General features: G+C 36.9%; 1 protein-coding gene and 1 non-coding gene across 10 annotated transcripts in view; both read left to right on the top strand.

Moving 5' to 3' along the window:
• The window catches only part of CEP295 (centrosomal protein 295), a 46,578-nt gene that overhangs the window by 9,820 nt on the left and 9,985 nt on the right, over positions 1-26,773 (top strand). For 4 of the 9 annotated variants that reach the window (XR_012672034.1, XM_075140137.1, XM_075140138.1 and 1 more), the window contains exons 6-20: positions 1,533-1,646; positions 3,120-3,260; positions 4,400-4,583; positions 6,394-6,585; positions 7,534-7,758; positions 9,026-9,132; positions 10,677-10,889; positions 11,699-11,796; positions 11,923-13,006; positions 13,963-14,134; positions 14,262-14,414; positions 15,791-16,009; positions 21,893-21,999; positions 23,545-23,683; positions 25,252-25,485. Coding sequence is in view for 8 of the 9 variants with exons in the window: in XM_075140137.1 (XP_074996238.1) it covers positions 1,533-1,646; positions 3,120-3,260; positions 4,400-4,583; positions 6,394-6,585; positions 7,534-7,758; positions 9,026-9,132; positions 10,677-10,889; positions 11,699-11,796; positions 11,923-13,006; positions 13,963-14,134; positions 14,262-14,414; positions 15,791-16,009; positions 21,893-21,999; positions 23,545-23,683; positions 25,252-25,485 (3,382 nt within the window). In the remaining variant the exon portion in view is untranslated. Of the gene's footprint in view, positions 1-1,532; positions 1,647-3,085; positions 3,261-4,399; positions 4,584-6,393; positions 6,586-7,533; positions 7,759-9,025; positions 9,133-10,676; positions 10,890-11,698; positions 11,797-11,922; positions 13,007-13,962; positions 14,135-14,261; positions 14,415-15,790; positions 16,010-21,892; positions 22,000-23,544; positions 23,684-25,251; positions 25,486-26,773 lie in introns of all 9 variants that reach the window. The other 5 variants (XM_075140142.1, XM_075140141.1, XM_075140139.1 and 2 more) reach the window with 4 other exon arrangements.
• Positions 23,208-23,291, top strand: LOC142078124 (small nucleolar RNA U2-19). The gene has a single exon (XR_012672134.1). It is a non-coding gene; the product is annotated as a small nucleolar RNA U2-19 (small nucleolar RNA).

Genomic DNA, 26,773 nt, shown 5'->3' with positions numbered 1-26,773 from the left:
TCCACCATGAAGTGTAATAATGTTACAAGTATTTTTTTCAACCTAAATTGCTTTTGACATTAATTGGAAAATTGCAGCCTCCAACATAATTCTCATATCTTCACAGCTTTTGAATAAAATTATGGAGAATTGATTGATTGAATGTAATTATTAATTACTGATTTGTTAGTTTTACTTTTTTTTTTAAATAATTCAGAAGACTGAGGTTTAATTATACATTCTGAAAGTAACACAGTATAGGTCCAGCAGTCGGTGATCGGGCTAACGAGGTTTAGGCATGGGACTTGTCTGTTTTCAGAGTTGCAATCAGTATCTACAAGTGTTTTTGTTAATGTTGATCTGTTACAATTACTATGATTTATTGATTAAGAAAGTTAGCAATTTTTAAACAACATTATGTTCAAATAAAAGTGAAATTCTTGATGGCGTGCTTTTATTTGGTCATACCTTTTTTGTTTTTTTTCTTCCTGCTAGAATAACAGACATTTGTTTAAGAACCATAAAATAAGTTACTGAAGTTCTGTTGGTAAGGCTAAAGCTAGTTGCATATCATGGGATTTTAATTTAAAGACTTCACTTTCTACAGTCTTTATAAAATACAAGAGAGAATCAATACTGAAATTCTGTATGGCTCATCTTACATAAAGATAAGTTTAAGATATTCCTGAGCCTTAATGCTGCTCTTTCTCTATGTGCCTTTGTTTACAGTCCTGTTAGTTTTAAACTGCTTGGGCTATGAACCTTGCTGTTTTAGTTAATATGGATAAGAATCCTTTTTTAGAAGAAAGTCTAGAGAAGAGGAAGCTGAGAGAAAATTAATGTAAGATGTGTTAGAAGTACAAAGGCAGGTCCTACAGAATACCGAGTTACCTAACCTCACTACTGAGAACGTTGGGCTGAGCCAAAGAAGAGGGAGGGTCTGGTCGCTCTGTTCCAACTTTTTCGGACAAGAGTTGAAATGTGGTAGTGTACCCAAAACTTTTCAAAAAAAAAAAATACTTTGTATTACATGAATAGACATTTTTCAGGGAAGTTACAGAAAATGCTTTTTTCTCTGGTTAACTAATAAATTGGACATAATGATTCTGAGTTTCGTAAAGAAAGTCTGTACTTGAGAAGTGTTATTTTGTGTTAGGTATAGTTATATTGTGGATCTGCCCTGCTTTGAGGTGAGTGTGACAGCTGTTCTAAGTGGGATTTGTATTAGTACATTAACCTCAAGTGCTTTTAAATTAAGGTAATGCTTTTGAAACATGAAGGTAGAGCTCTCTGATAAATGTCAATTTGCGTGGAGGAGTTTGCCTTAGGCTGTTAGATGCTCTCAGTTGTTAAACCCTCTAGATCTGCCTTGTGCTGATGCGATTCGTTAATTATTAAATTTATATAAAGTTTTAAACAACAATATTTTCACGAGAGAATTTGGGGGTGTGGCTTTCTTTTAATACTAATTTAAGCATACAGATCACTTATGTTCTGTTTAGTTGCTTTGCTAGAGATACTGTTCTCCAATACAGCTGTACGTTTCTTCCTAGAATTTTGAAGTGAAAAAGACTCCTGCAGTGAAGCCCTACAGTGCTGACAACTTTTCTGTTACACGTTATCATATTTCTGAACCTTATGTGGACAGAGAAGTGGATGGAGAGCAGGTGATTAACTCCAAGTGTTTGTGATACATGCTTCCATATATCTTTCTTTATATTGCATACAGCGTTTGGATATCAGCAATTCAGTTTTCTAGAACTTGTTTAAAAATATGAACTTGTATAAAGCAGCCATTACACTTAGTAATCAGAATCTTAGATGGGGGAACTTGTACGGCCTGTTATGTGCTCAGTCACTTGCGGTATCACACCTGCCAGTCCCACGTGAGCAGAGCTCTGTAAGGAGGTGAGTTCACAAGGCCGACATAACATTAGGACACCCAAATCTTCTGCTTTGTGGCTTCTGCTAAATTAATAGTTGCAGTTGCCCTGCTTTTTTCTCTTCCCCTCTTTAGCTGTGTACTCCCAGTCTTTACCTCGTATTTGTGTTCATCTGTTCATGCAGTCAACAGTGTCAGCTTGCCAAAATGGCAGAAATCTAATTTGGGAAAAAGAATGATGAATAGAGTTTTGCCAAATGGGAAAGTTTACTCAAGTTTACAGTATGCTTGGACAAAGGGCAAAGTCAGATCAGAAGAAGGGGGGGACCTGGAAAAGTGAGATATGGAGCAAGAGCTTAGCTTTTAGAGGTGATTTTTGAATTAAGGTAGTGCTATTGAAAAGTGAACCAAACAATAGTTCGGTTTATCGGTGATGTGAGACCATAATCTAAGTTCCTGTTCTGGATCAGCCTCTTTTAGACTAGAAAAGCTCTCGATAAATTTGTTTTTGTGAATATTTTCTTCAGTGTATTCACAAAATTTTCATTCACGAAGTTTTAGGTTTTCTTAACATTTGAAGGACTAGGCCTAAACAATAAGAGAAGATACTGTAGTTTGCTCAGCTTTGTAATGGAAAATTCCAAAATGTTAATCTTTGTAGCCTTGCTTATGTGTAATGATTTTTAAATTTTTTTTTACTTAAGTATTTTTTAATTTTCATGTGTTATTTTTCTATTTAAAAATTATTTTTAAAAAAAATTTCTTACTTAAAAATTGCAGATTGTTTCTGGTTTCCCAAATGAGAATGAAAACATTTCTGGATTCTCCCACCCCTTGTTTAAAATGAAACCATGAGGATAGAAGTAGTCAACCTGTAATATCGACTGTATTATTCTTTTTGCCTTGTATTGTAGGAAAAATAACCACTCTGCTATAACAAATAAATCAAATGATCAAAACAAATATCAAATGATAACAAATAAAAACAAATGATTGTTCCTAGTATGTCTTGAAATTAGAACACTTTGACACCTACACTTATGGAATATGTAAATAAGCACATTTTTTTTTTCCAAAGGTAAAAAACTCATTTGGTCCTGCTTGCAACCAAGAATTATAAACCTTTAAGGATGCTTATGGCATTGTATGCCTTTTTTTTTAAGTGCTTTTGCTACAGAATTATTCATTTATTTATTGTTACATATGCTTTAAACTACCACAAAGAACTTCGTGGGCTAAACTATTGATTGACTGTCAGCCAGATGTTCGGTTAGCTGCTGCTGAAGAAGGGAAGCGTTTGGAGGAACTACACAGAGAGGCAGAGAGGGAGAGAAGAGAGCAGCTTGAAAAGGCACATCTCAGAGGAAGTCATGCCTTGAAGAAGGTCCATTTGGCTCAGGTAGGCAAAGTAGTTGTGCCTGGTTTTAATGTCAAAATGACCAGTGGTAAGTAAGTTGTAGGTGGCTGATTAGTAAAGGAATTATAGTACAGGAGGAAAATTGATGGGCTAAATGGAGTTTTCAGAATGCATTAAAAACCATCAAACTCTGTTTGCTTATTTTGGTTATCTGGAAGGAGGGAGAATGAAAGCACACAGATTAAGACCAACCTTTAGAAGAACGTCCTTTAATTTTTGTTATCTTAATGTTTGACCAGCTATTAACCAATTGGTAACAATTGAGGTAAACTTTTTTAATAGATGATGAGCTTTGCTTTTGCATATCAGCTTTAGTTGGAGTTGGTTATTCTGTGCTTCAGGGGAAAAATTAGTTTATTATTAAGAAGGCAACAGTTTATTTTTTCTTTTTGGAAAACTTTTCAAAGTTTTTACTTAAAGACTGACGTTCTGTTAGCATATAAGTCTGGAAATACTGAAATTGTTTCCTTTAAGAAGTAAAAACTGAACTATTGAAAAAGGTCTTTGTACCTAGAGGTATGCTCTGAAATTTGTTTTATTGTCCATTACCTTCACAAGTATTTTTGGAGGCTAGAAATAGCAAAAGCTTCCTATTTTTTAGTTGAGATATGATTGGCCCTGAATGAGTAACCTAACTGAAATGGGGAACTGTGGAAATATTACTGATGCTCCTTAAGTTAACGGGAAAAAAAACCAACCAAACTTCAAAAAAAACTTTTTAAAAACAGCTTTCATACATAATTTTAGTGTGCCAAGAGTATTTAGTATACGTCTTAAAAAGTAGCAATTGCTGAAGTACATGCTAACAAAAGTAACTTGCCAAAGGAAGTACTCATTTACCTTATAAAACAGAAGATTTAATTCTGTTGAGGAAAGTTGGCCTACAGGTGTACAGTCTGATCCTTTATTTAACATTAGATCTTCTAGGTAGCATTGATGACTACTGTGTTTAAAGATCAGATCCAGCCTTCTCCCAAGGAAGCACCTTCTCCCTAGAATAAAATTAACTTTAAACATTAAGGATGAAACAAACTTCATGGTAACCAAATGGACTGTTTATCAGTCCTGACATGGCTGTCTGAATGTGAAGACTGTTTGTTATCACTTCTTTATACTTGAAGGACAGGGAGAGGCTACTCAAAGAACTGGAGCAAATGCAGAATATGGATCGGATGCGCAGAAGACAGCTTGTAGCGCAGATGCCACCTCAACTTTTTGTGCCTGCATACAAACGCATGGAAATAAAAGAAGAATGGCAGAGAGAATTGGAGTTTGCATTTGAAGATATGTACAGTGAAGACAGGAGTAAGTAATTTGTTGGAGGTTGCTGATCTGGAACCCAGTAGAGGAGAGGCTGCTGCAGCTGCCTGTTCCCAGGTCCAGTCGGTAGCAAGGCTGTGTGTGTATTCACAGTTGGCACACACACGAGCAGGCTTTCAGTACACATACACACAGGCCAACACAGAAAACACAGCACTCGCATTAAACACAAACAGCACAAATGATCTCATCCTGTTCACTGCTCTGGCTGATCAGGATGAAGGCCTGTTAGTGGGATATACATCTGTATATACAGTATGGATCCCTCCAGCAGTTGGTCTTAGACACTCAAGTCTACCCAGTAGCTGTCCCCTGCATCCCAGGTCTCCACCCGACACACTATGGATCCCCCAGTAACAGGTCTTAGACACCCAGTCTATCCAGTAATTCATCCTGGACCCTGTAGCCTTCCAGTTACCTCGCATGTCCACGTATGCAGTGGTATGCTCAAGTAGGTGCTATGGATCACTCAGTAAGTGGCTTTAGACACGCACTCTACCTAGCAGCTGGCCCTTGATAATTAGTCTCCCCAGTTGCTACCTCCTGGGCATGTGAACCCCCAAGGCCTGTTGCTACACAGGCCCAGTTGGGTATGTGAGCGTACGCACAGGCATGTAGACGCTATGGATCCCTGCAGTAACTGACCTGAAATCCTCAGTCTACCCAGTAGCTGACCCTGGATCCTCTTGTCTCCAATAGTCTCTGAGACACATGCATGTGTGCCAGCAGGTTTCTTAGTTGACCCTGACACCCCACGCTCTGCCCTGTAGGATCTCCCAATCCCTCCACTAGCCAACTCGCAGATCTCCTGGCCTTTCCAGTATCCAGCCCAGTGTTATGGCTGATTGACACCTAGCTCCTAAGCCTCTAATCGTTCTTGCTGGCTAGTCTGGCTTGCGATTTGCTAGCCACTGCATGCTGATACTCATACCCTCATAATATGCACTCATTCTGGTCTCTGCAGTTGTTGGCAGTGCTGTGGATACAGGTGCCCATGTGACTTTTGGTCCCCGCTCCAGTTGCTGGCTCTTATATATCCATACATACACATGCATACAAAATAGAGTGTTCCTCACCTAGGAAAACAGCTAGAAATGGAATTTAGTGAGAAGACAGGACAGACTGTCAGGCACAGTGCATGGCCAGACAAGTGTACTGACTGGCCCCTTTTATCCCCTTATTCTTATATTTTTTCTTCACACTTGTTCCTCCCCAAACTAACTTGATCCTTTCCTTTCCCTGCCTTTGGTTCCTCCCCCAAATATCTATAATAAGCGTACAATCTCAAGATGATCTTCCATGTGTCCCACGCCCCTTGTAGGCAGTACCCCCCTCAGTTGGTAAGGTGGTTGTGGGGGAAGTCCTGTTGACTAGTCTTCTAGCATTTTGCACCTGGACCATGTGATCAATCACTCTCCTGTGACAGCTCTGTGAGCAGCCAGGTCAGGGTGTGTCTTTTCCCTGATGAAGTTATTGGGATCCTCCTGCATGTAATTGTTCCTGTGTGCTGCTTTTTGTGTAAAGATGAGCCTTTTATCACATAAGCTATGTCTTTCAAAATAAAAGTTTACTCTGGTGGAAAACCCTGTAGAATTTCTGAATTAATAGATGGCTAATGATCTAAACAATTTTGAATCTTCTATTTTGGGAAAAAAAAATAGTTGGATTAAATCTGTTGTGAAACAAGTTACTGATATTTGAACTTCTTAGGGTTTTGTATGATGAGTGTAGTCTTGTAATGTTGTTTGCTTTTTATTCCAATTGTTGTTTTATGTGGTTGTGTTCTTTTAATCAGAAATGAAAGGAGACCTGATTTTGCAGTTTGAGCCACAACCTTTTCCAGCCCCTTCTGATAGATCTCAAGATAATGATCTTGATATCTCTTTGGAGCAAGAATCTGCTTGTGACACTCAACCAGAATCTGCTTGTGATACTCGACAAGAATCGGGACAGATGATAGAAGAGGAGGTGCCCACTGAATCAGAAAGTAAAGCTGTTAAACTTTAGCTTTTAAAACTTAGCTTAAACTTTTTGGTTTTATAGTAGAAGAGAAGAGTTTTTAGTTTAATATATCAAATAAATTAACTTTAGTATTAACTAAAATGTCTTAAGTACTAAAATTCCTTGATGCCTGTGAAGTATTTCAGTATCAAGTGGTTTATGATGTTTATCATGGATGATAATACTCTAATGATTATGAATTTAAAAATGAAAATGTGACTTCTTTTTCTGATATACTTCAGTTCATTATTATACTGAGAATAATTTTTAATTGTTCTAAGAACTACATTGTTAGTAGCCATAATAAGTCCTGTATAATTAGTGTAAACTATGGGATGATGCTGGTATGTGAACTTAAAATATTTTTCATTTTGTGTTTTGAAATATTTCAAAGTTAAAGCTTGACTTTCTATGAAAGTCTACTTACTGTGTCCCCTTTATGTTCAATTGATGATTGAGTTGCTCCATGTTGTGAGTAGGCTGCAACAGTTGCGTGTGTGTGTATTCTTTGCTTGTGGCATGTACAGGATAATGTGAACAAGAAGTGTGTTAGTGAACTTTGCTGCTTGGCCAAGCATTTCTGCCAGATCCCTTTGCTGGCATAATCCAGTTTTTGGTCTGTGATGCATTGGGTTGCCAGTGCTAATATAAAGCAGGCAGGATAGTACTGCTTATTTCTGCAACAGTACAGTCTACGAGTAGTCTGACTGTGAAACACTACAACTAGCCTAGTCCTCCTTTTATAACGTGCAGAGACAAATTACTGCTTTTCTCTTGCAGGTAAGAGAAAATATTGTTAAGCTTTTAAAATTTGGTAATATACCTGAGCTATTTGTCCAACTGTGTAACCAATTTAAAAAAAAAAGTTTTTTTTGTTTTTATGATGTGAGGATATTCATTACCCAAAACTCTTAACAGTATATATTTTTTATAGATCACGAAGAAGCAAAAACTCGCCAACCTCAGTCAAAACTTGCCTTAAAGAAATTGCTGAACAAGATTAGAAGCCAAAAAGAGGAGTGGACATCAAAAAGTGAGAAAGAGATTCAAAGTGAAATTGAGACTATTGAATCAGGCACAATTGCTAGTGACGAGAGACCATTATGTGATTCCGAACTTAACTATGAGCAACAGAAAAATACAGTATGTGAAGCCAAAGGTATGTAATACATACTTGCATCAAAATTTGTTGTGTAGGAGCAAAAAGACTTGGAAGGGTGGACCGTAACAAAACTGTTCAATGAATTTGCCTTGGTGGTGTTCTGTCATATTGCCAGAAAGTACAATTCTCCTATCTTTGCCCACAGTGCATTATCGATTTGTTGAAACCACAAATAGGAGAGGTTTTGCTCTTACGTCCAACTTGCCCATTAAGATCTTGTGGAGGAAAGATGTCCAAAATACCTTTGTATCTTTTAAATCTCACCCAAATTGTTGTCATGCTTGGTGTTGCCATACTTTAATAAGTGTTTGTCTCCAGGAGTGGAATTCTCAGTGCAAAATTGGGCATTGAAGTTCTGTACCTGTTGAACTGGAAAAGCCAGATGCTTCAGAAATTCACAGCTAGAAATGCACAAGACAAGCATGAGCTGATGTGTCTGAAATAATGTGGGTTTTTTCTGCTTCTGGGCACCATTCTGAAAAGCCTCTTTGTAAAACTGGAATTTATAGCAATTAGATGTTCCATTTTGTTTGGTAGCCAGATCATTTTGGGGTTACTTCCCTTTTCTATCCTTTGTGCTCTTTTGGTTATGCTAGTGCTGAAGTTGGTGAACTTGCATGCTAAGTGGGATTTCTGAAGTCTATTAAAGTAATTAAGTTGTGGCGGGTTGTGGGTGTTTTTTTTTTGCTTTCATAGGGTGCTTAGTTTTTTTCAAATGAGATTAAGCGATATAGTTCAATCATGTACATGGATACACCAGCATAATTCCTGGGGACTGGAGAGTGCAGCATGAGTGAAAACGTGCCTCTGGGGAAAATGTGCTGCTATTTGAAGCTGATAGTACAGGATGAAGACATGCTTTTTGTGCAATAGCCGAATGTTAGATCATTTGCCCAGAGAGTGCCAGTTTTATACCCTCTTTGTTCCGAGAGGTTAATGTGTGGCTCTTTATTCCTCAGGATGATCTTGCTATTAGGCTACCAAGGAATCTGGGTGGAAGCAATCTTCAGGCCTGTTGGAGCTGACCCATTACTGTATATTCAAGAACAACACATAATAAAGGGCCATTAAAGGCTTAAATGATACAAAAAAATGATTTTCCAGCTTATGGAGACAGGCAGAGTAGTGGGACAGAGACGGTAATCTTTTCAAGAGCAGCCTATGCATTTTGTTTAGAGAGGTTGTGAAACTGTAAAGCAAGATGTAAAGAAGATCCAAGGCCCTTTCTGACTGCAATTACAGTTAAATAACATGTATATTTTAGACTCTGTGGAAATCTTGGAAAATACAGTTGCAGCTGAAAATTCAGTTCTAATCCATCCTCAAGAACAAGCAGCTAAACTTAGAATGCAAGAGGAGAGACAAAAATGGGTAAGTGGGTGTGTATACTTATTCCTATCTCAGTTGTGGTGTAAAAAAAAGTGGTTTACAGAAGACTTTAAAATGCTTCAGGTTATATAGCAGCTATAGATCCTTTTAACATGCTTGTGACACTTAAACTTCTTCTGTAACATTTTCTGTACTTAACCTCTGTGTATTAACTTTTTAAAAATTACTAAACTCTAGCTGGAAGTTAGAACAGAGTGGAAAAACCCAGTTTCTTAAAATCTAACAAGTGCTATAGGAGAGAGATGCCATCCTATGATTAAATGAGAATCACAGTTGTAGATTAATACCTTTGCTTTAGGGAGGATGTAGTCAACAATACACAACTGAAAACTTTACTAACCCTGTGTAATAACATAGCAAGGTCTGTGAGACTGTGTTTAGTGACTGGAAAAGCTTACAAACCTTGAGGGGTTTTGGTTTTGTTTTTTTTAATTAACTAGGAAACAAATGGAGAAAGTCTTTTGTGGCTATGGGAATGCTACATTTATTATATTTAGAAAATAATAACTTTTTGTATTATTTCATTACATGTATTGTGTATATGTTTCATTATATTTTCATTTTTGTTGTATCCTTAGAGACCTACCAGCTATTATATGGTGATTTATCAATTTAAAAAAAAAAAGAAAGTTGAAATTGGGGTCTTAGTGCAGCCTTAAATTGTAGAGTTAAAGTTCAGAAATTCAGGAAACAAAAATTTGACAAAATAGTACTGTTTTAGGGGAAAAAATAAAAGCAGCAGATCCTCTGTGAAAGTGTGGTTACTTTCTTTAAGGTGCATTTTCTCCCACTTTGCACCTGCCTAGGTGTATATATTGCTATATCCACATTAACTGTTCTCAGGTCTAGCTTTGTCTTGGGTTGCTCTTCCTGACATCCCCATTCAGACTGTCTCATTAAAGGCTGTTGTCAACTCTATCTTTGCTAGTACTTTGAAATTTTTCTTCATTTCCATTCCAAAAGTATATATGCTGTTGCTGCATGTGGATCTAAGTGAATTTGTAGCTGATAAGTACATGGAAAGAGAATAAAAATAAACAAACCACTTCAGAGATTTATGGAGTGCTCTTAAAGTGGTTATACATTAGCTATTTCAGAAGTTCTGCAAGGCCTGAATTAACATTTAAATGTGTTGAACTCATGATGAAAAGCTCTATAAAATGTAAAGTAGATTTCTGAATTCAATTTAAGAAAAGGACTTCTTTTGCAGTTTCTGGAAAATTATAATGTATCTTGAATGGTTAGATTCTGATTTTATCCATTCTATTAATTTGAGAACAGATAATAGTGCCATAGTAAATGGATTCAGGGACTATTAGACATATCTAGCCAGTAAAATAAAATTATTCTTGTAAACTTTGGAACTATTTGTAAAGGCCTCTTAAAATTTGCAAATGCCTGTCACAAGCAATAAAATTTCTGCTGTAAGTTGGAGTAAAGTTTTGTGTGTGGTGGTGTGTGTGAGGGGTCTTTGATTTCTTTGTCATTCAGTTCTGGAGATGCACCCTAATTTTTCTTCTCAATAGAACAAGCAAATAGAGCAACAGAAACAGGAACAGCTGGCCTTGCTTAAACAAATTGAAGAAGAGAAAGCACGTTTGGAGGCTGATTTTCTGAAGATCCAAATGCAAACCTGTTTGGAGGAGGCTAAGAAAAAAAAAGAGGAGGAGGAGCAAGATCAGCTGGTACAAAGCCACAGTGTTCCTTCTACAGATAAACAGAATAAAGTGGAATATGAGGTGAAGAACTGTAGAAAACTGTGTGTAGTTTTTTAATTAACCTTATTATAAAAATCAAGAGCACCATTTGTTAATTTTCAATTATATCAATCAAGACAATCAATCAATTTTTATTTCTTAGGCTATGAATCAGAAGTTCATACATACAAAAGCTTCCTTTTGTCTGATATAGAAGCTTGTATTTCACACGATATCACTGGACTTTGAATATTGGATTGTCTTTGCATAGTCCCAGGGACAGCATGTCTGTTTAAAATACCTGTTAGTAAAATCTGAGTAGAGTCATGTACATGTATCCTTTTTCAAGAAGAAAAAAAAATCTTAGGGGGAAAAAAGACAAAAAACTCCACCTCTGCGGTTTTGTCTGTCTAAATCTCAAACAGCTGCTTAAAGGAGAAGAATTTATTGAGGATGTTGAAGGAAAGTAATCTTTTTAAAAATTTTGAATCATTTGCACAACCTGTACTCCTCTGAGAATCTGATTGCCTTGAAAATGCAGCTCTGTTGGATCATTGCTTCCCGAGTTTGCTACTGGGTATGTTTACCGCTTTGAGCTAAGCTGCTGTAAGCACCATTGACTTTGACGGTGTGTGCTCGACTTGCTAAGAGAGACTGTAGCTGTAGGCCATCTGTTCCAAAAACTGCTTTAGCTGCACTGCCTCAGGCTGAAATCTCACAGACTTCAAAGGGTGGTACAGAGTGGCTTCTGTAAACTTAGGAGACAGAACATACAGCTTAAGGTTGTTGCTTTAATAGTTTTCTGTGAGTTATTTGTATATGTGCACTTAAAATTATTTTATTTTGATTAGACTGGAAATACTACTGTACCAGAAACCAGGAGTTCTAGAGAAGACAGCCATTTACAGATTATTCGTAATTATCAACAACGCCTTCTGCAGCAAAATAGGTAAATTCCTGTATGAATTGGAAGTATGAGTTGCCTGTTTCAAAATAATTTGAATTGCTTTGATTATTGAAATTGATGTTTATCTTTGCACCACTCTGGAAAGGTTCATGTTTTCGTTCTGTTCAGGCTGCACAAACAGACCATTGAAGAAGCTAGAAAGCGTCTACAGGAGTATCAGAATAAATTGAAGCAAAGATACTTGTCTACTTCTGCAACACCTCCGAGCTCTGTGGAAACAAAATCAATTGATTTAAAGCCTGTCTCAGAACCACTTCTACAGAGGCAAGGAGTGCAACCAACACAATACCAGTCATCTGAACAAGTTCATGCACAAGAGCATGCTTTGTCGCTACCTGTGTTTTCAGGAACATTGTGTATGGTGGAAAAACCATCTTCACAGAAACATGAAGAGCAAATGCATAACGTTTGTCCTGGCAGACATGTGCAGTTTTTAGAAGCATCGAAATCTAAATATGGAGGGTTTCGCTTGCCATGTGGCTGTCCCTCACAGGAACAAGTGGGAATGTTGGAAACCTCCAATAATCACATCACAGAACCGTCTCAGTTCCAATTACCTTTAGGGTTAGTCATGAAAGATGTCACTGCAGTAAGAACACAACCAGAAGCACGTGTACCACATGTTAGGTTTGTTTTGCCTGCAGAAGATTCGTCTGAGCCTTCAGAAACAGTGCACTTTAAAGAGTCATCTCAGAAGATGTCTAACCATCAAACAGAGACAGAAGCTGGAAAAGAGCCTTCACTTAAGACACCCCTCATGCCAGCAACAAAGGGATCTCATATAGTTCAGGCAGCCTCAGTTGATTCTTTGGTGTATCGGCAGGGATCTGCAGAGAGCACCATCAAAACAAGCTTTGAACAACCCCTCAATCTTTCTGAACCTGTGACTTTATCTCATGAAGAATCTAAGGCCCAGGGTGTTGAGGAATTCTTGATACCAAAAACGGGGGCTGCGTCTTTGTTAAATTATTCTGGTATACTGAATTTAAGGGGCAAAGTGTTGGCCTCATCAGAAAGCATCCAAGCTCAGCAAAAGTATTTGAAAGAATTGCAAGAGCAGCTAGATGCACAAAGAGAAGCTCTTCTTTCTAGACAGAAAATACAAGAACAACTACTTTTACAAAAGCAAGATAAATTGAAGGAACAGATGCAGAGACATCAAGAGGCTTTGAAAGGATTTCTGAAGAAGCAGGTAAATAATTTATTTTATAAATGCTTTGCATGGTGAGTCATCTAGTAGGCGATCAAACTTAAGAATGAATGCTACTAATTAGCAAAGTATCCCATGGAGTGTTGATAGTTTTAGCTGATTTACCATAATGAAAATTTTAATTAGGACTTGTGATTTGTAATCAGTAGTTCTCTTTTGTAAGCCTCAAGAGTGCCATTTTGTTCAGTCTAACAGAAATAGTATGGACTTGTGTGTATGGTCTCTGAACATAAGGCCTATTGAAATAGTTATGTTGTCTGAAATATCTAGGCAGGTATAGTTTTCTTCAGCTCTAGAAATGCAGCTATATGTGTAAAACAGCTCTTGTATTAAAAATGCTGAAGCAGTACCTCAAAGGGTATCAAAAGCATTTTGAATAGATTATTTTTTAAAGTTTGTCTTATGTGTACATGTTAGGAAATTGGTTTTACAGCTGCACCCTTGACTTGTAATTTTGCTTGTTTCTGGGTAACAGAAGAAAAATCCAAGTTTATTTTTGAGTTTCTAAAGAAGCTGCTTTTGCCCTCCTTCTCTTTTTTTTTTTTTTTTTTTTTTGAACAGAAGCCATCTTAGAAAAATAACTGTTGCCTACAGTCCCTGTCTCTTGCTTTTGCAGTCTCCTGAATTCAGGAACTGGAAAACTAAAAGCAGGAATCGTTCCTGTTAAAAATAGAGTATTCTAATCTAACAAAGGCCTTGAAAATGTAAATAATTATGTTTTAGCATATTAGGATTATAGAGCTGAATAAAATACCTATACGTCCAAATGTTTTTATAGGCTAAGCAAATCTGTCCAGTATCTTGTATACTTGAACTACTTTCTCGAAGTGCTTAATATTGTCCTGCATGGAATACACACACAAGAAAATGCTGGTTTGATAAATGAGTATAAATATAATCTTATATACAGTTGCTTCCCCCCCCCCCCACCTTCTAAGGTGAGACATACCTGCACAAATGAAGAAATGACAGAGGCACAAAAGCCTGACTGGATTAATAGGACTGACTTTTTCCAAGTCTCAGAAAACTACCAGCAAGAGAATTGTGGCAGGAGTAAATTTCACAGATGTGAAATGATTTCACAGTGCATTGGTCCAGCTGAGCAAACTGGTAAGCCTGTATAATATTTTTCATTATAATTTTTCTCATTTTGCAGCTGAGATAGAGTTCTGTTCCATCTCCCCAAGTTAATTATATATATATATATTATTGCAACATGCAGAACTTTGTTTTACAGAACAGTCTGAGAAAGTTCTATGTAGAGAACAGAAATGGAGATCTTCCAAACCACCTGTGGCAAAAGTCAAGTTAGGGCTTGATTTGGAACAACATGAACTTAGTGCTATACCAGAGGTAGACACACCGAAGAGTTACAACATTTCTTTTGCAGGTAAAATATATATATATGTGGATAGAAAATATATAATAAATGTTGCTGTTCCTGAGAAATACAGATTGGAGGAAATTAATCTTTTCTGAAGAGTCTTTGAAATGATTGATTATGAAATAATAGCTGATACTGTTGCCTTTTTTTTAAGATATAATTTATATACTAGCAAAGTGAGTTATACTTGAGAAAAGCTTATCCTGTCAGTGTCTGTCTAGAAAAACATAATTGAAACAAAAATTCACCAAGAAAAGAAGATTCCCCGTAGTTCCATGACTTAAGTTCCCTGTTGATTTTTCTGTTGGGTGGGGTCTGTGTTAAGAGACAATTGTACAATAATTGTAAAGAGAACCATCAGAGTTGATGGAAGGTGTTTAAAGGTTTAGCTTTTGAGCATATCAAGGAGGTGAGTGTGAAATCTTTTAAATAAGGAGTTAGTATCAAGTTTCTAGACCATGTAGACCAAGTTTTTAGACCATCTTTTTGGTTTTTTTCAATTATAAAATGCGCTTTGTAAAAAATTTCAGAGGTTCATTTTGATTCATCTTGGCATTTTTCTTGAGCAAAATAATGAAATAATGAAACAGCTGATATGGGACATTTTTTAATTAAAGAAAAGTAATTAATGCTAGTCAGCATCAGTTTATGCAGAATAATTCTCGTTGGACCAATTTGCTATCTTGATTAGACAACAAGTTTTGTTGGTGAAAGTTTTGATTGGAGAATATATTTATATTCTGAAAAGCACTTGACTTAGTCTTACACATCTTAATTTACAAAAAAAAAAAAAGATTAGAAACCAAAATACATATCAAAAAAGTTTTATGAAATATTATCCAGTGGAATTCTAGAGTAGGGAATACTCATTTGCTGTGTAATCCCATTATGATCCACATGTGACTTATTCCTATATTATCTAATCATTGGTCATGGTAGGTAGTAAAAAGTTGGACTTGTGTTTTCTATTGGGTTGGGTGGCCAAAAAGGGCTGTTGTGTGGGACGGGTTGGGGAGAAAAGAAATCTTTAAGCCAGAGCAGAGAAGTTACATTGCCTCTGGATTTGGAAAAATTACTGAAAGTTTTGGTGGATTTGCTATGTGGAAAGATTTGTTTGAATCTTTTTGGAAGAAATATTTTAGTTGAGTTAGGAATTATTTTTTGAGACATCTATGACGTGCATAATCTTTGAACCCGTATAATCCATAAACTGTGTAATACAAAGGTTTTTATTGACCTGATCTGGCTAACTTTATTAAAATGGAGTACTGTATGAAGTCAGCAGGTTATTTCTGTAGAACAGAATGTGCATCAGTGTTTTTCATGAAGTGCAAAACACTGCATTTCTATACCTAAACTGATTACAAATGTTTTAAATTCAGATAAAACAGATTCTGGTGGAGAATCTTCTCCCATTTCGACCATTGGGGCGTTTGCAAATGTGAAACATTATAGTCATGCTCTCCATGAAGAAGGCAGGTTACCTTCGCGCATAACAAACTACAAGGAACAAATCTCTAATGGAAGTCCAAGGCAAAGTAAACAGTCAAGTAGATTATTACAAGATTTGATGATGACTGCTGAAAATTCATACGATTCAGGTGAGGAAATCCTCTTCCTTCAAGCAATTATGTGAATACCATTTAGCACTGCTAATTTTACTGCTATTTATTTGTAGCATATGACCTGACTTGCTAAAGAACATGCAGTGCTATTTAGATATTGTTTAATTTTAAGTGTAAAAAAGAGTGCTTCAATAAGCATGCGTCTCAGAATGACTGAGTTTTTATCTTTTTTCTTTTTTTGGTGATCCATTACCATTCTAGTAACAAAAGTCCACACTGCAGTAAACTTCATTGCTGATCAACAGTTTCTCATCCAAGGCATGTGCTTTGTATCTGTACCTTGTAGAATTGTCTGTAAAGAAATTTCTTTTGTACTACCTCATTGTCCTGCCCTTACCAGCAGGGTAAGTCCCATGCATGCATAGGGAGCAAACTGCTGTAGAAGCCGCAGGTGCGCCTTCCTCCTGAGGGGGGTATCTTCTGCCCAGACTGGGGGGTGTTCAGGTTTGCAGCTTCACCAGGTGGGAATCTGTTTCGAGCAGACCAAGTGGTATGCCTGATTCAGTGTGCCAGTGATTCCTTGTATCAACACAACGGAAATTAATGCTTAAAGAGAACTCTGGAGTGTTAACATGCTAATATAGATGTCCACTGAAAGATCAGTGTATATAAGAAATTGCTTTAAAATACAGTTGAGACAAAAAATAGAAGGCTGAGCGTTACCCTTAGCTCAAAGAAACAGTTTTGAAAGAATCAACTGTTAGTTGTGACAGAAATAAAAATAGTGCAATTATGTAAGGATTACTTTAATTCTGATCTTTTCTGTTCATTCGTGAAGAGCTTTTATTAGAGGATGGATTGTGTCCATATGTGACAAAGTTAGTCCAATTCCATAAATTAAACCAAGTTGTTTTGGTTATCAAAAAAAAAGTTGTTTTTGTTATAAAGTGGTTTTGATATGAAATATCTTAGTGTAGTGTCTTTTTACACTAGTATTACATATGAACAGTGCAATGGTTTATATAAGAGGATTAGGAAACTTCATGTGAACATCTATATTTAGTTAAAAAAAAACCAAACCAAAACAAAGCTTTCTGTCATTATGTATTTAATTGTCCACTTGAGCAGTTCAACGACCAAAACTGTCAACAGTATCTTTGTAATTCGAAGGCTGTGAAGCACGCTGTGGCACTTTCGGTAACTAGTGCAGGATCTTCAGCGAGAAAATCTACAGTCCGTGTTAAATATAAAGTTTCTGAAGGGGAAATTTAAGGTGCATTTTAAGTTGTTGCTTATGATAGTAGCTTTCTTTTTTTTTTTTTAATTGAATTATTGGGTTTTTTAAAATTTTTTTGTTTGCTACTTGATTCTAACCAAAACATGTTTGCAGTTTTCCCATGTTTTCAAGATGTAATTGTGTCTTTAAAGGTGAGAGCAAATGAGTGCTTTGTACGTGTGTTCTTTGACCTTATTCTTTGAAGTTATGTTCTTGGTGGTTTGTACCTTTGATCAAATAATATAAAGCTTTACAACTTGAGTTGTACTGCTTTCGTGATTACAGAACCACTAGATGTGCACAAATCCTATTAATCACTGCTCAAACGCTTTTTCAAAATAAAGCATTTTAGATAAAAAGGTAAAAGTATACAGGTTCTTAATAAGATAAACTTGGTAAATTGGCTTGGATACTTTATCAACAAAGGTGACTTGTCCTTGGGTAGCAGGCAATTTTTTTTTTTTAATTTCTATAGTTAGCTGTATTTCTTTCTTCCAATTATTACAAGAAGAAAAATAACTTTAACCCTCTCAAATTTAGAAGCAAACATGTCTGAACATAAAACAGGTCTTAAGGACTGCTTCTGGTTAATGGAGGATGAATCCCTATGTTCAGTATTGAGTGGTTACAAGTGCTACACAAACTGATCAGCTGGTTGGCAGGCAGAGAGGACAGGTAACTCTTAAAAGTGATGTTGCAGTAAGTGCCACCAGTGAGGCTAAGATTCGGATTGCTCTTTCTTACCATGCCACTGATATATGACAAGATGAGTTAGGAACTTTGGACACTCAATATTTCTTCTTCCCACTCCAATTTGATTAAAATGGGCTAATAGAATGCAAATTGTTAATATGGAATTGCAGAGTAACCCTACAGATGAGACAGGCGGTTTGGTGGCATAAACCTCATTTCCTTAGGAAGTCAGCCTGAAAATAGTGACTAGATTGGATGCATATGTCTCTTTCACAGTTCTCCTTCATTACATGTCAACAGGCTTGTCTCTCTTTATTCATCTTCATCTTTAATGGTCCTCTCGAGCAGCATTCCAGATGTGATTATCTTCATGTATTGCTACCTTATACAGAGATGTTATTCCAAGCATGATTATTTTTTGTGTGATCCAAGCTAACCTAAGATTTCAATTTATTTTTAGTAATCCCAAATATTTCTCTATAATTCATTATTGTGACAGATTGTCTTATCCATCACTGTTTTAGCCAAACTAGCGTGGAGTACAACTTTTTTTTGTTTGTCTACATGGTTGGATTTGGACTAATACTTGCTTTTATATTGTCTTCACTCAGTAATTTGTCATTCAGTCTTTTGTTTTCAAATTGCAGCCTAAAATAATTGCTGCTATTTTACTGCAATTTGTGTTGGGGGAAAAAATGCATTCTGGATATTACAACCTCAATTTTTAAATACAAATTCTTTGTAACAGTGTGGTGGTTAGGAGGTTAAAACATGAAAGTCCCATGTCAATGTCAGGAAGCTGAGAGGAACAAGAAAACCTTGCACTATTATTTTGGAAGGAGGAGAGAAGAATAAAAACCTCTCCTTTATGAGTCACCAAATAAGTTTTTTTTTTAATGTAACAAAATCACAAAATATGAGCATGTTGTATTTTTAATTAAATAATTTGGTTTATAGCATGAAATTGCTACTGTTCATCCCTTGTATTAATATCACAAGAACAACGCAGGTTATTACAGTATAGTAATGAAACATTTGTAGCATAGCTCTCCATAGAATTTATATACAAAGGAGTATTAAATGCTTGAATCTCATCTCGTATGTATCCTAAATTACCTGTCACGCTGATATCCTTTAGAAAATAAAATAATTTCAGAAAAATATTTAATCTTGATGTAAAAGATTTGGGGAAATAGAGAATTCTTTGGTAGCTTGTTCCAGCATTTAATTTTTTATCGAATTATAAAATAAATGGTCTGTTTCCATTTCTGAATGTCTGACAGCCATTTGGAGCCACTGCTTCTTGTTACTACTTCCTTTGAGTTCAGAAATCTTTTGAACTGTGCTTTTTTTCTCCTATGGAGATACTTAAATACTAAGAGATTATATGATTGCAGTTTTCATGCTGATTGAAGGAATTTTCTTCAAGGCCTTGCTCATTTTCAGGGTCCTCTGTCTCCTATGTTCTGCTCCAAAGAAGAAGAGCAGACTTCTGCAGTGTATCTAGACTCAGTCGCACTATTGCCACATTCCACCAAGGGAGCTTGTTGCCACCTTGGTCTACTCAAACCTTAGAAGTTGTCTTTCCTGTGAACCTGAAGAGCTCTGTCATGTACTTGTGGAAAAGGGATCAGAAGCCAGTGTTCAGTGCTCTTACATTTATAATTTTATCTATATTGGAACAGTGTTGTTTAACAGACCCGGCTTTGCAGAAGGTTGAGGTAATTTTTACTGTTGCCGTGCTACTACATTTCTTTACCGTTCTTCCACTCTTCATATTATTTGCAAACTCTGTTGCCAACAGCTCTGTTCGGTTGCTGATCAAAATGTCATAACATTTCCCAGAAAGTCAGGCATAGCATTTCTCAATTTTAGCGACAATAAACTGCATTTCAGTCTGCAGGAAATTTGAAGAGAAGCAAGTGCATTGCAAGTGAAAGTACTGGAGCCTTTGAGTTAACATTATTCCAAGACTGGAGAGACAAGCTAAATTTGTATAGGCACAGGAAAAAAGAAGGAAGGATGCTATTGGCCCAGGTGGCCAAGAAGGCCAACAGCATCCTGACTTCAGAAATAGTGTGGCCAGCAGGAGCAGGGAGGTGATCGTGCCCCTATACTCGGCACTGGTGAGGCCGCACCTCGAATACTGTGTTCAGTTTTGGGCCCCTCACTGCAAGAAGGACATGGAGGTGCTGGAGCGTGTCCAGAGGAGGGCAACGAAGCTGGTGAAGGGCCTGGAGCACAAGTCTTCTGAGGAGCGGCTGAGGGAACTGGGGTTGTTTAGTCTGGAGAAGAGGAGGCTGAGGGGAGACCTCATCGCGCTCTACAACTACCTGAAAGGAGGTTGTAGTGAGGGGGGTGTTGGTCTCTTCTCCCAAGTAACAAGCGATAGGACGAGAGGAAATGGCCTCAATTTGTGCCAGGGGAGGTTTAGATTGGATATTAGGAAAAATTTCTTCACTAAAAGGGTTGTCAAGCCTTGGAACAGGCTGCCCAGGGAAGTGGTTGAGTCACCATCCCTGGAGGTGTTTAAAAAATGTGTAGATGTGGTGGTTAGGGACATGGTTTAGTGGTGGACTTGGCAGTGCTAGGTTAACGGTTTGACTTGATGATCTTAAAGGTCTTTTCCAATCTAAACGATTCTATGATTCTATGAAATGATCAGGATCAAGCCTGCTAGAAGTTTCTGGAGAATTTGTGAGTGTGGGGGGAAAGAAGCCATTTGAGAATTTCTTTACCCTTTATTTTGAGATCACTCAGTTAGCATTTAATGTAATAACATGTTAACTTATTCTGAATTAATTTACTTTCTCTTTTAATCCAAATATATTTTAGATGTATTTCATTTCATGTCTTGACTTTCTCTTCTAAGAGTAGGGGATGATAGTGGCTATAGGAAACCTTAGATCCTCCCCCCACCCCCCCTCCCCAGGAGTGAGTTTCAAAACGTTTCATATTGATTGAGATACATAAGTATCACGTCATATAGATACTTTACTGGTGTTGCCTCACAGAAGAAACCTCTCCCCTCTTTTTTTGTAGAGTGGGAAAAATGGAACAACTGGACTCCACCTTCCAGAAATTTAGTTTCAGTTTATACAAGGTACAAACTAGTGTTAGGACTCACAAAATGTTACGAGATCTGCCTACGTATAGAGCCTTATAAATGCTGGGGATTTGAAATGTCTCTGTCACTAGCAGCCCTTGTAGAATTGGGAGAAAACGTACCTACTTCACTTCTACTGTTTAATTTTAGTTTGATGTTTAGCACTTCTTTCTTGAAAATTATTATTGGAAATGAGAATACTTAATTTAGAGTTTTTTGTTGGCAATTAATTTACAATCTTAGAATTGTCAAACTTTGAAGATGCTTGTCATCACATTACAGAAATTGCATTTTTCTGGTGCTGCTATGGTACTTCTTTTACACAGATACTGATCTTATTTTTATGTGTAAGAGCATTATGGCAAAGGTGATTCAGTTCTGTGGTAGCAGTCATGCTATAGTTAAGTAATTCAGTGTTTCTGATTTCTCTGATGTGCTTGGAATGTCTGCTTTTCTTTGTAATCATTGTAACGGTAGAAGGCAAAAGATTCCCAGTTAAATGATTATAGTCACACTAGCAAAGCCATGTTTCATTCTGCAAAGCCAAACCATGAATTTCTATCTCTTCCTGCATGCTCTGCAGAGAGCAGTCATGCTAGTTAGACATTTTAGGAAGCTGGTCAAGGAGAACCACTGGTTGCCAATTAAATCGGTGGTGCAGTGGAGCAGAAAGTATGTTGTCGGTGAAAAGAAAGTGGTAAGGATGGGCAAAATCAGTGCCCTAATAGTGGGGACAGCAGCAGTAGAGTATCACTGCCATCTGATGTTCAAAAAAAAAATTGCTAACTATGAACTCAAGAAGTTGCTTTCTATTCCTTATTGCTTCTATTATATTTGTGTTCAGCCCGTTCCCAGGATTCTCAAGTGGCTCAAGATTCACCAGTTCTTGCTGCTGAAATTGGAGAGGGAGTTACAACGCATTCTGGACCATCATTCAGACTTGATAATACGGTTAGTCATATCAAAATAACCATATAACATAACTTACTCTTTATTTTGTGATTAAATCTTTCTATCTCATATTGGGAGGCTAAGACTGGGTGCGGTATTCTAGATGCAGTAGTATAACAAGCACCAAGTAAAGAGAGGTAATCACTGCGATGGATCTACTGGCTATATTCCTGTTCATACAGCGTAGGATGCTGTTGCCTCTCTTCGCTGCCAGGACACCCCGTGGGCTTACACTCAGCTCGCTGTCTGCCGAGACTCCTGGGTCCTTTTTCACAGGCTGCTCCCCAGCTTGGACTGGTGTATGGGGTTCTTCCTTCCCAGGCGCTGGACTTTGCATTTGTTCTTGCTGTGTTTCATAACATTGCTGTAGGGCTAGGCTCATGAGATCCTTCTAGATGTCAGCCCTGCCATTTAGTGTATCGGATGGTCCTCCCAGCTTAGTGTTATCTGCAGTATGGTTTCGTCTCCTCTGGGTCATTGCCAAAGGTGTTAAAGAGGACAGGTCCTAGGACGGAGCCCTGTCATGCTCCATTTGTTTCCCACCTCCAGATAGAGTGTAACCCTTTAATCGCTGTCCTCTGAGCCTGATTATCCAGGCAGTTTTTTTACCCATCTCGTCATCCATCCATCCAGGTTGTGACATCTAAACTGGGATACAAGAATGTTGTGAGACAGTGTTAAAAGCCTTGCCAAAATCAACACCAATGATATCCCCTGCTTTTCCCTCACCCAAAGATCCCATTGTTTTGTCAGGAGATAAAAACAGTATTTAAAAAATGCTATGTATAACGTATATTTGTATATGTGTGTATAGCATTATTTTTAAATATGTGTATGTTAAATATGTTTATATAATGTAATGTATAACGAAAAATGTAGGGCAACAGTTTCTTAGATTTTTGTATTTTATCTTCTTAGTGCACATTTTAATTCAGAGGTTGGGAAGCAATGTTCACATCTAATTCTTCAAAATTTGGAAGTACAAGAACCTGCCTTCTCTGTTTTGTGACTTTGTAGAGCTTACTGCAAAATTAAGGAAGATAATATTTTAGATTATTTTGTATATTTTTCGTTTAATTTTGTAGAATTAAATTTTTAACTCGGTCTCCTGTATGCAAAAGGCTTAGTCTTGCAAATACTTATAAAATTCCTGAGTTTTTCATGTATTGCATATATGTTCCTCTGAGATCTACAATTCTACTGAAGTGGGTCTGTGATGAGAAATAGCCAAATCTGATGACCAGAAGATAAAATAATCTTCCAGGTGTCGTGATTTGTATGCAGTTCTGAGAAGCTTTATAATAGTATGTGTGCGTGCGTGCGCATGTGCGTGTGTGTGTGGAGGGGAGGGGGCTGTTGGGGAGGGGTGTGTCTGGGACGGTGGGTGTGACTGTTTTTTACTGAGCAATGATGAATCTGTATTTGCCTGAGTGCAAAACATGAGGGCTTCTACACTTGAACTGAGCTCAGAATAAGATGTGTGGATTTAAAGCTTTAATTATGGACATCCAAATACATGGTAATAGGTATGTTATTTTATCTTAGGAAGTACTTTCTAAAGTAGTATCCACGAACTTAGGTTCTGAGGGTTTCATGCAAGGAATACCCTGTGACTTATCTTCAACAATTTCCACTGGAAGCTTTTTGACTAGTGAAACGTTGGATGTGAGCCCTGTTGACACTGGTAAGTGTTTGGTTTTTGTTGTTTTTCGTGTAAAAGGAAAATTGTGCATTCTCTTTATTTTATAACAGAATGGGTCTAACTCACTGGACATGAATTCTTCTGAAATAGGCTACTGGGGAACTTCACTTACGAATGAATTATATGTCTTAGAGTAGAGAGGAACTACAATATTTCGTTATGTGCTCATGATTTTTTTACTTTTGTAATAATTTAACACAACACATGAGCTTTGGCAAAGGCTGTTTTGAGTTTTACTAAGCAACTGTAACGCTAGCAGTTTTGAAGTGGCAAATTTAAAAAAAAGGATCCCTGAATGATACACTGATAAAAGTTTTTAAATCAATATCATAGATTGTTATAGAGCTATGATTGTTGTCTTGCTGTGAAGAGAATTGTTCCAATATTCTTGTCATCATAGTAATGCTTAATAACTTATTTGTGAAAATGTCACTTGAATGCCATATTGACTTTTAATAGTTTTCTGGGAAACGTGTGTTCATATCCTTTTTTGCTTGCAGTCTGCCTCTTGATCTTAAGTTAGTTTTTCATAAAATTAAAAATCATTCCTTTATAATAAATATGTAGTTGCTCCTTTATATGCTGACATTATCACTTGTGAACATGCGAAGTGAGTTTGAAAGTGATTAGATAGTGACCCATGGATTTATTTACTTTAAGGCTTAATATTGTGTTAATCTGATGCATACCTGATCTCATCAACAACCATATGCGTATATGAGTTATTCCATGTTTATAAATCAATTTTTGAAGACTACAATTTTTGAGCCGCTGAAATCTCAGGCTGTATTTTAACCCTAATGTTCTAAACTTGTAAGTGTTGTTTTGAGTAATAAACTTCATCACTCATGTGGCAAATCTGTGGTTTATTGAAGTAAAAAACCTAAGGCAAATTCTAAGATCATTTGTTTGTAGCTGTTCTTTTCTATTGTTTTTTAGTTGTGGAATCAAAATACCAAAGGTTTTGGTTACTCAGCTACACGAATAAATTTTTCAAGTCTAGCTGTGTCTTAGAATGACCTTTTCTGATAGCTTTGTGCAATTCTGCTGTAAGCGTATAGACAAAGAGGGGTTGGTGCGCTAACTAGGAACACTGTTTTAGTTTCCTTGATTCCCTCAGATTTCTTGTGTTGGTATTAGGCAATTTCTGTTTAAGCATGAATAAAACTACTGCCTGATGTCATAAAGATACTCAAGATCATATTAAAGGATTGACACATTTATGTGCGATAGGAAGTAAAAATATGCTAGCTAGCATAAAATAACAGTATTAATTCTTTTCTGATTTTATTGTTTCAATATTTCCTAAATCTACATACTCTAAAAGTGCTAAGCTGTACTGACTACTACCTAATTAGATATTATCAACTTGAATTTGTGGAAATTTGTGGTAAGATTTGGGGGAGCAAAACCCCAAACAGGAGACAATTAAAGAAACAAACCCCCAGAGTTCTTTATGAATATTTCAGGATATTAAGCAGTGTCTTTTCAGATCACTTCATGTAAGTGGTTTATATTCAAAACTGTGAACATCTAGCTTACTATTTCAGGATTGTCTTCTGATAGTACGGAAGATCGAATTTTGAGAGAAACAGCAAGCCGCCCTTGGAACTCCTCGCTGCTTTTTACCTTGCAGCGGAGGCAAGAGAATTTGTCTGGAGCATCTGAAACTCAGTTGCTTGAAGGAGAGATGTACCTTTATAAAGGAAGTCAGATACAGCACATCTTGGGGAAATGTACTGGAGACTTGAACTCTTACTTGGAGGACAATACACGTTTCCAAGGTATTTGCCATTTTAAAGCATTTTTGTGCTGCACTCTCATCGTACAGAATGAGGAGGAGTTCACTCAGTGTTATGTGTTAGTCTGTATCATTTATATTCAGCTTACATTTTAAAGTCAGTAAGGATTTTACATGCGAGAACTTCGATGCTTCGATGTTTTCACGCTTTGCTTTATGTATATGTCCACATAGCATAGTGTAGTGGTCTGATCAGATATCAGTCTTATCATAGCCTAGTTCTGCGCAGCTTCCTGCTACCATGGCTAGATTGATTGTTATCGCTTGTTTATGCACAATTGTCTCTTCAGGAAGGTAGATACAATAATATATAATACTTTATTATTCATGTAGGGTCACGTAGTTGATGAAACACTGATTAACAGACTGGTGGGAGTTTGGTGCTCTCTAGAAAAATGTAATGATTCGAAAATAAGAACATCTCTATTAGCTATCATGAAGATAATGCTAGTATTTTAATTTGAACCACTTCCTCCTGGAATATTTGAAAACCTAGAATCATAGAATTATAGATTAATCTAGACCAGGAAGGACTTCTAGTTATGTGATCCAAATTCTCCTTCCTGCTCGCAGCAAGAGCCAACTTAGACCAGGTTGCTTAAGGCCTTCTCCAGGAAAGTTCCGAGTATCTTCAAGGACAGAGATTCCACATGCCCTTGGGCAACATTTTAACAACTTTCTTCTTTTCTTCTCTTTTTTTTTTTTTTTTTAGTTGTATCCAACCAGAATTTCCTGTGTTCTGTCTTGTGTCCATTATTCTTTTCCTTTCACTGAGCATGTCCAAGAAGACTGACTGCATCTTCTCTATACTGTCTCTTAGCAGTAGACAGCAGAGATTTCTGTGCCCCTTCCCAAACACCACCAAGCCTTTTCTTAAGATTGAACAAACTCATTTTTTTAGTTTCTCTTTGAACATCATGTGCTTCATCCTTCCTTTAATCATCCTTGTGGCTCTTCATTGAACTTGCTTCACTGTGTCACTGTGTGTTTTGTAGTGGGAAGCCCACACTACTTCTGATGCAGCCTCACAAGTGCTGAACCAGAGAGTTTATGGACTTAATCTTTTAATTTAAAAAAAAAAAATTGCATCAGTGTAGCACTTTCTTGCTGCTTTTTGTACCTGCATTGTATCAGAGTGAAAGAATTGGATGTTGTAAAGATTTTTCTTTTTGAAACAAGCTAGTGTTTGTATACCTGCAGAATTCTATATACTTTATTTACTGCATATAGAAGCAAAGTGTGATATGTCCGTTGTTTTTCTGAGGGGAGTT

This window comes from Calonectris borealis, chromosome 1 (assembly GCF_964195595.1).
Source record: "Calonectris borealis chromosome 1, bCalBor7.hap1.2, whole genome shotgun sequence".
Taxonomy (NCBI): domain Eukaryota; kingdom Metazoa; phylum Chordata; class Aves; order Procellariiformes; family Procellariidae; genus Calonectris; species Calonectris borealis.
Note: the sequence above shows the minus strand (reverse complement) of the source record. Positions and strands in the feature narration are given on the sequence as shown.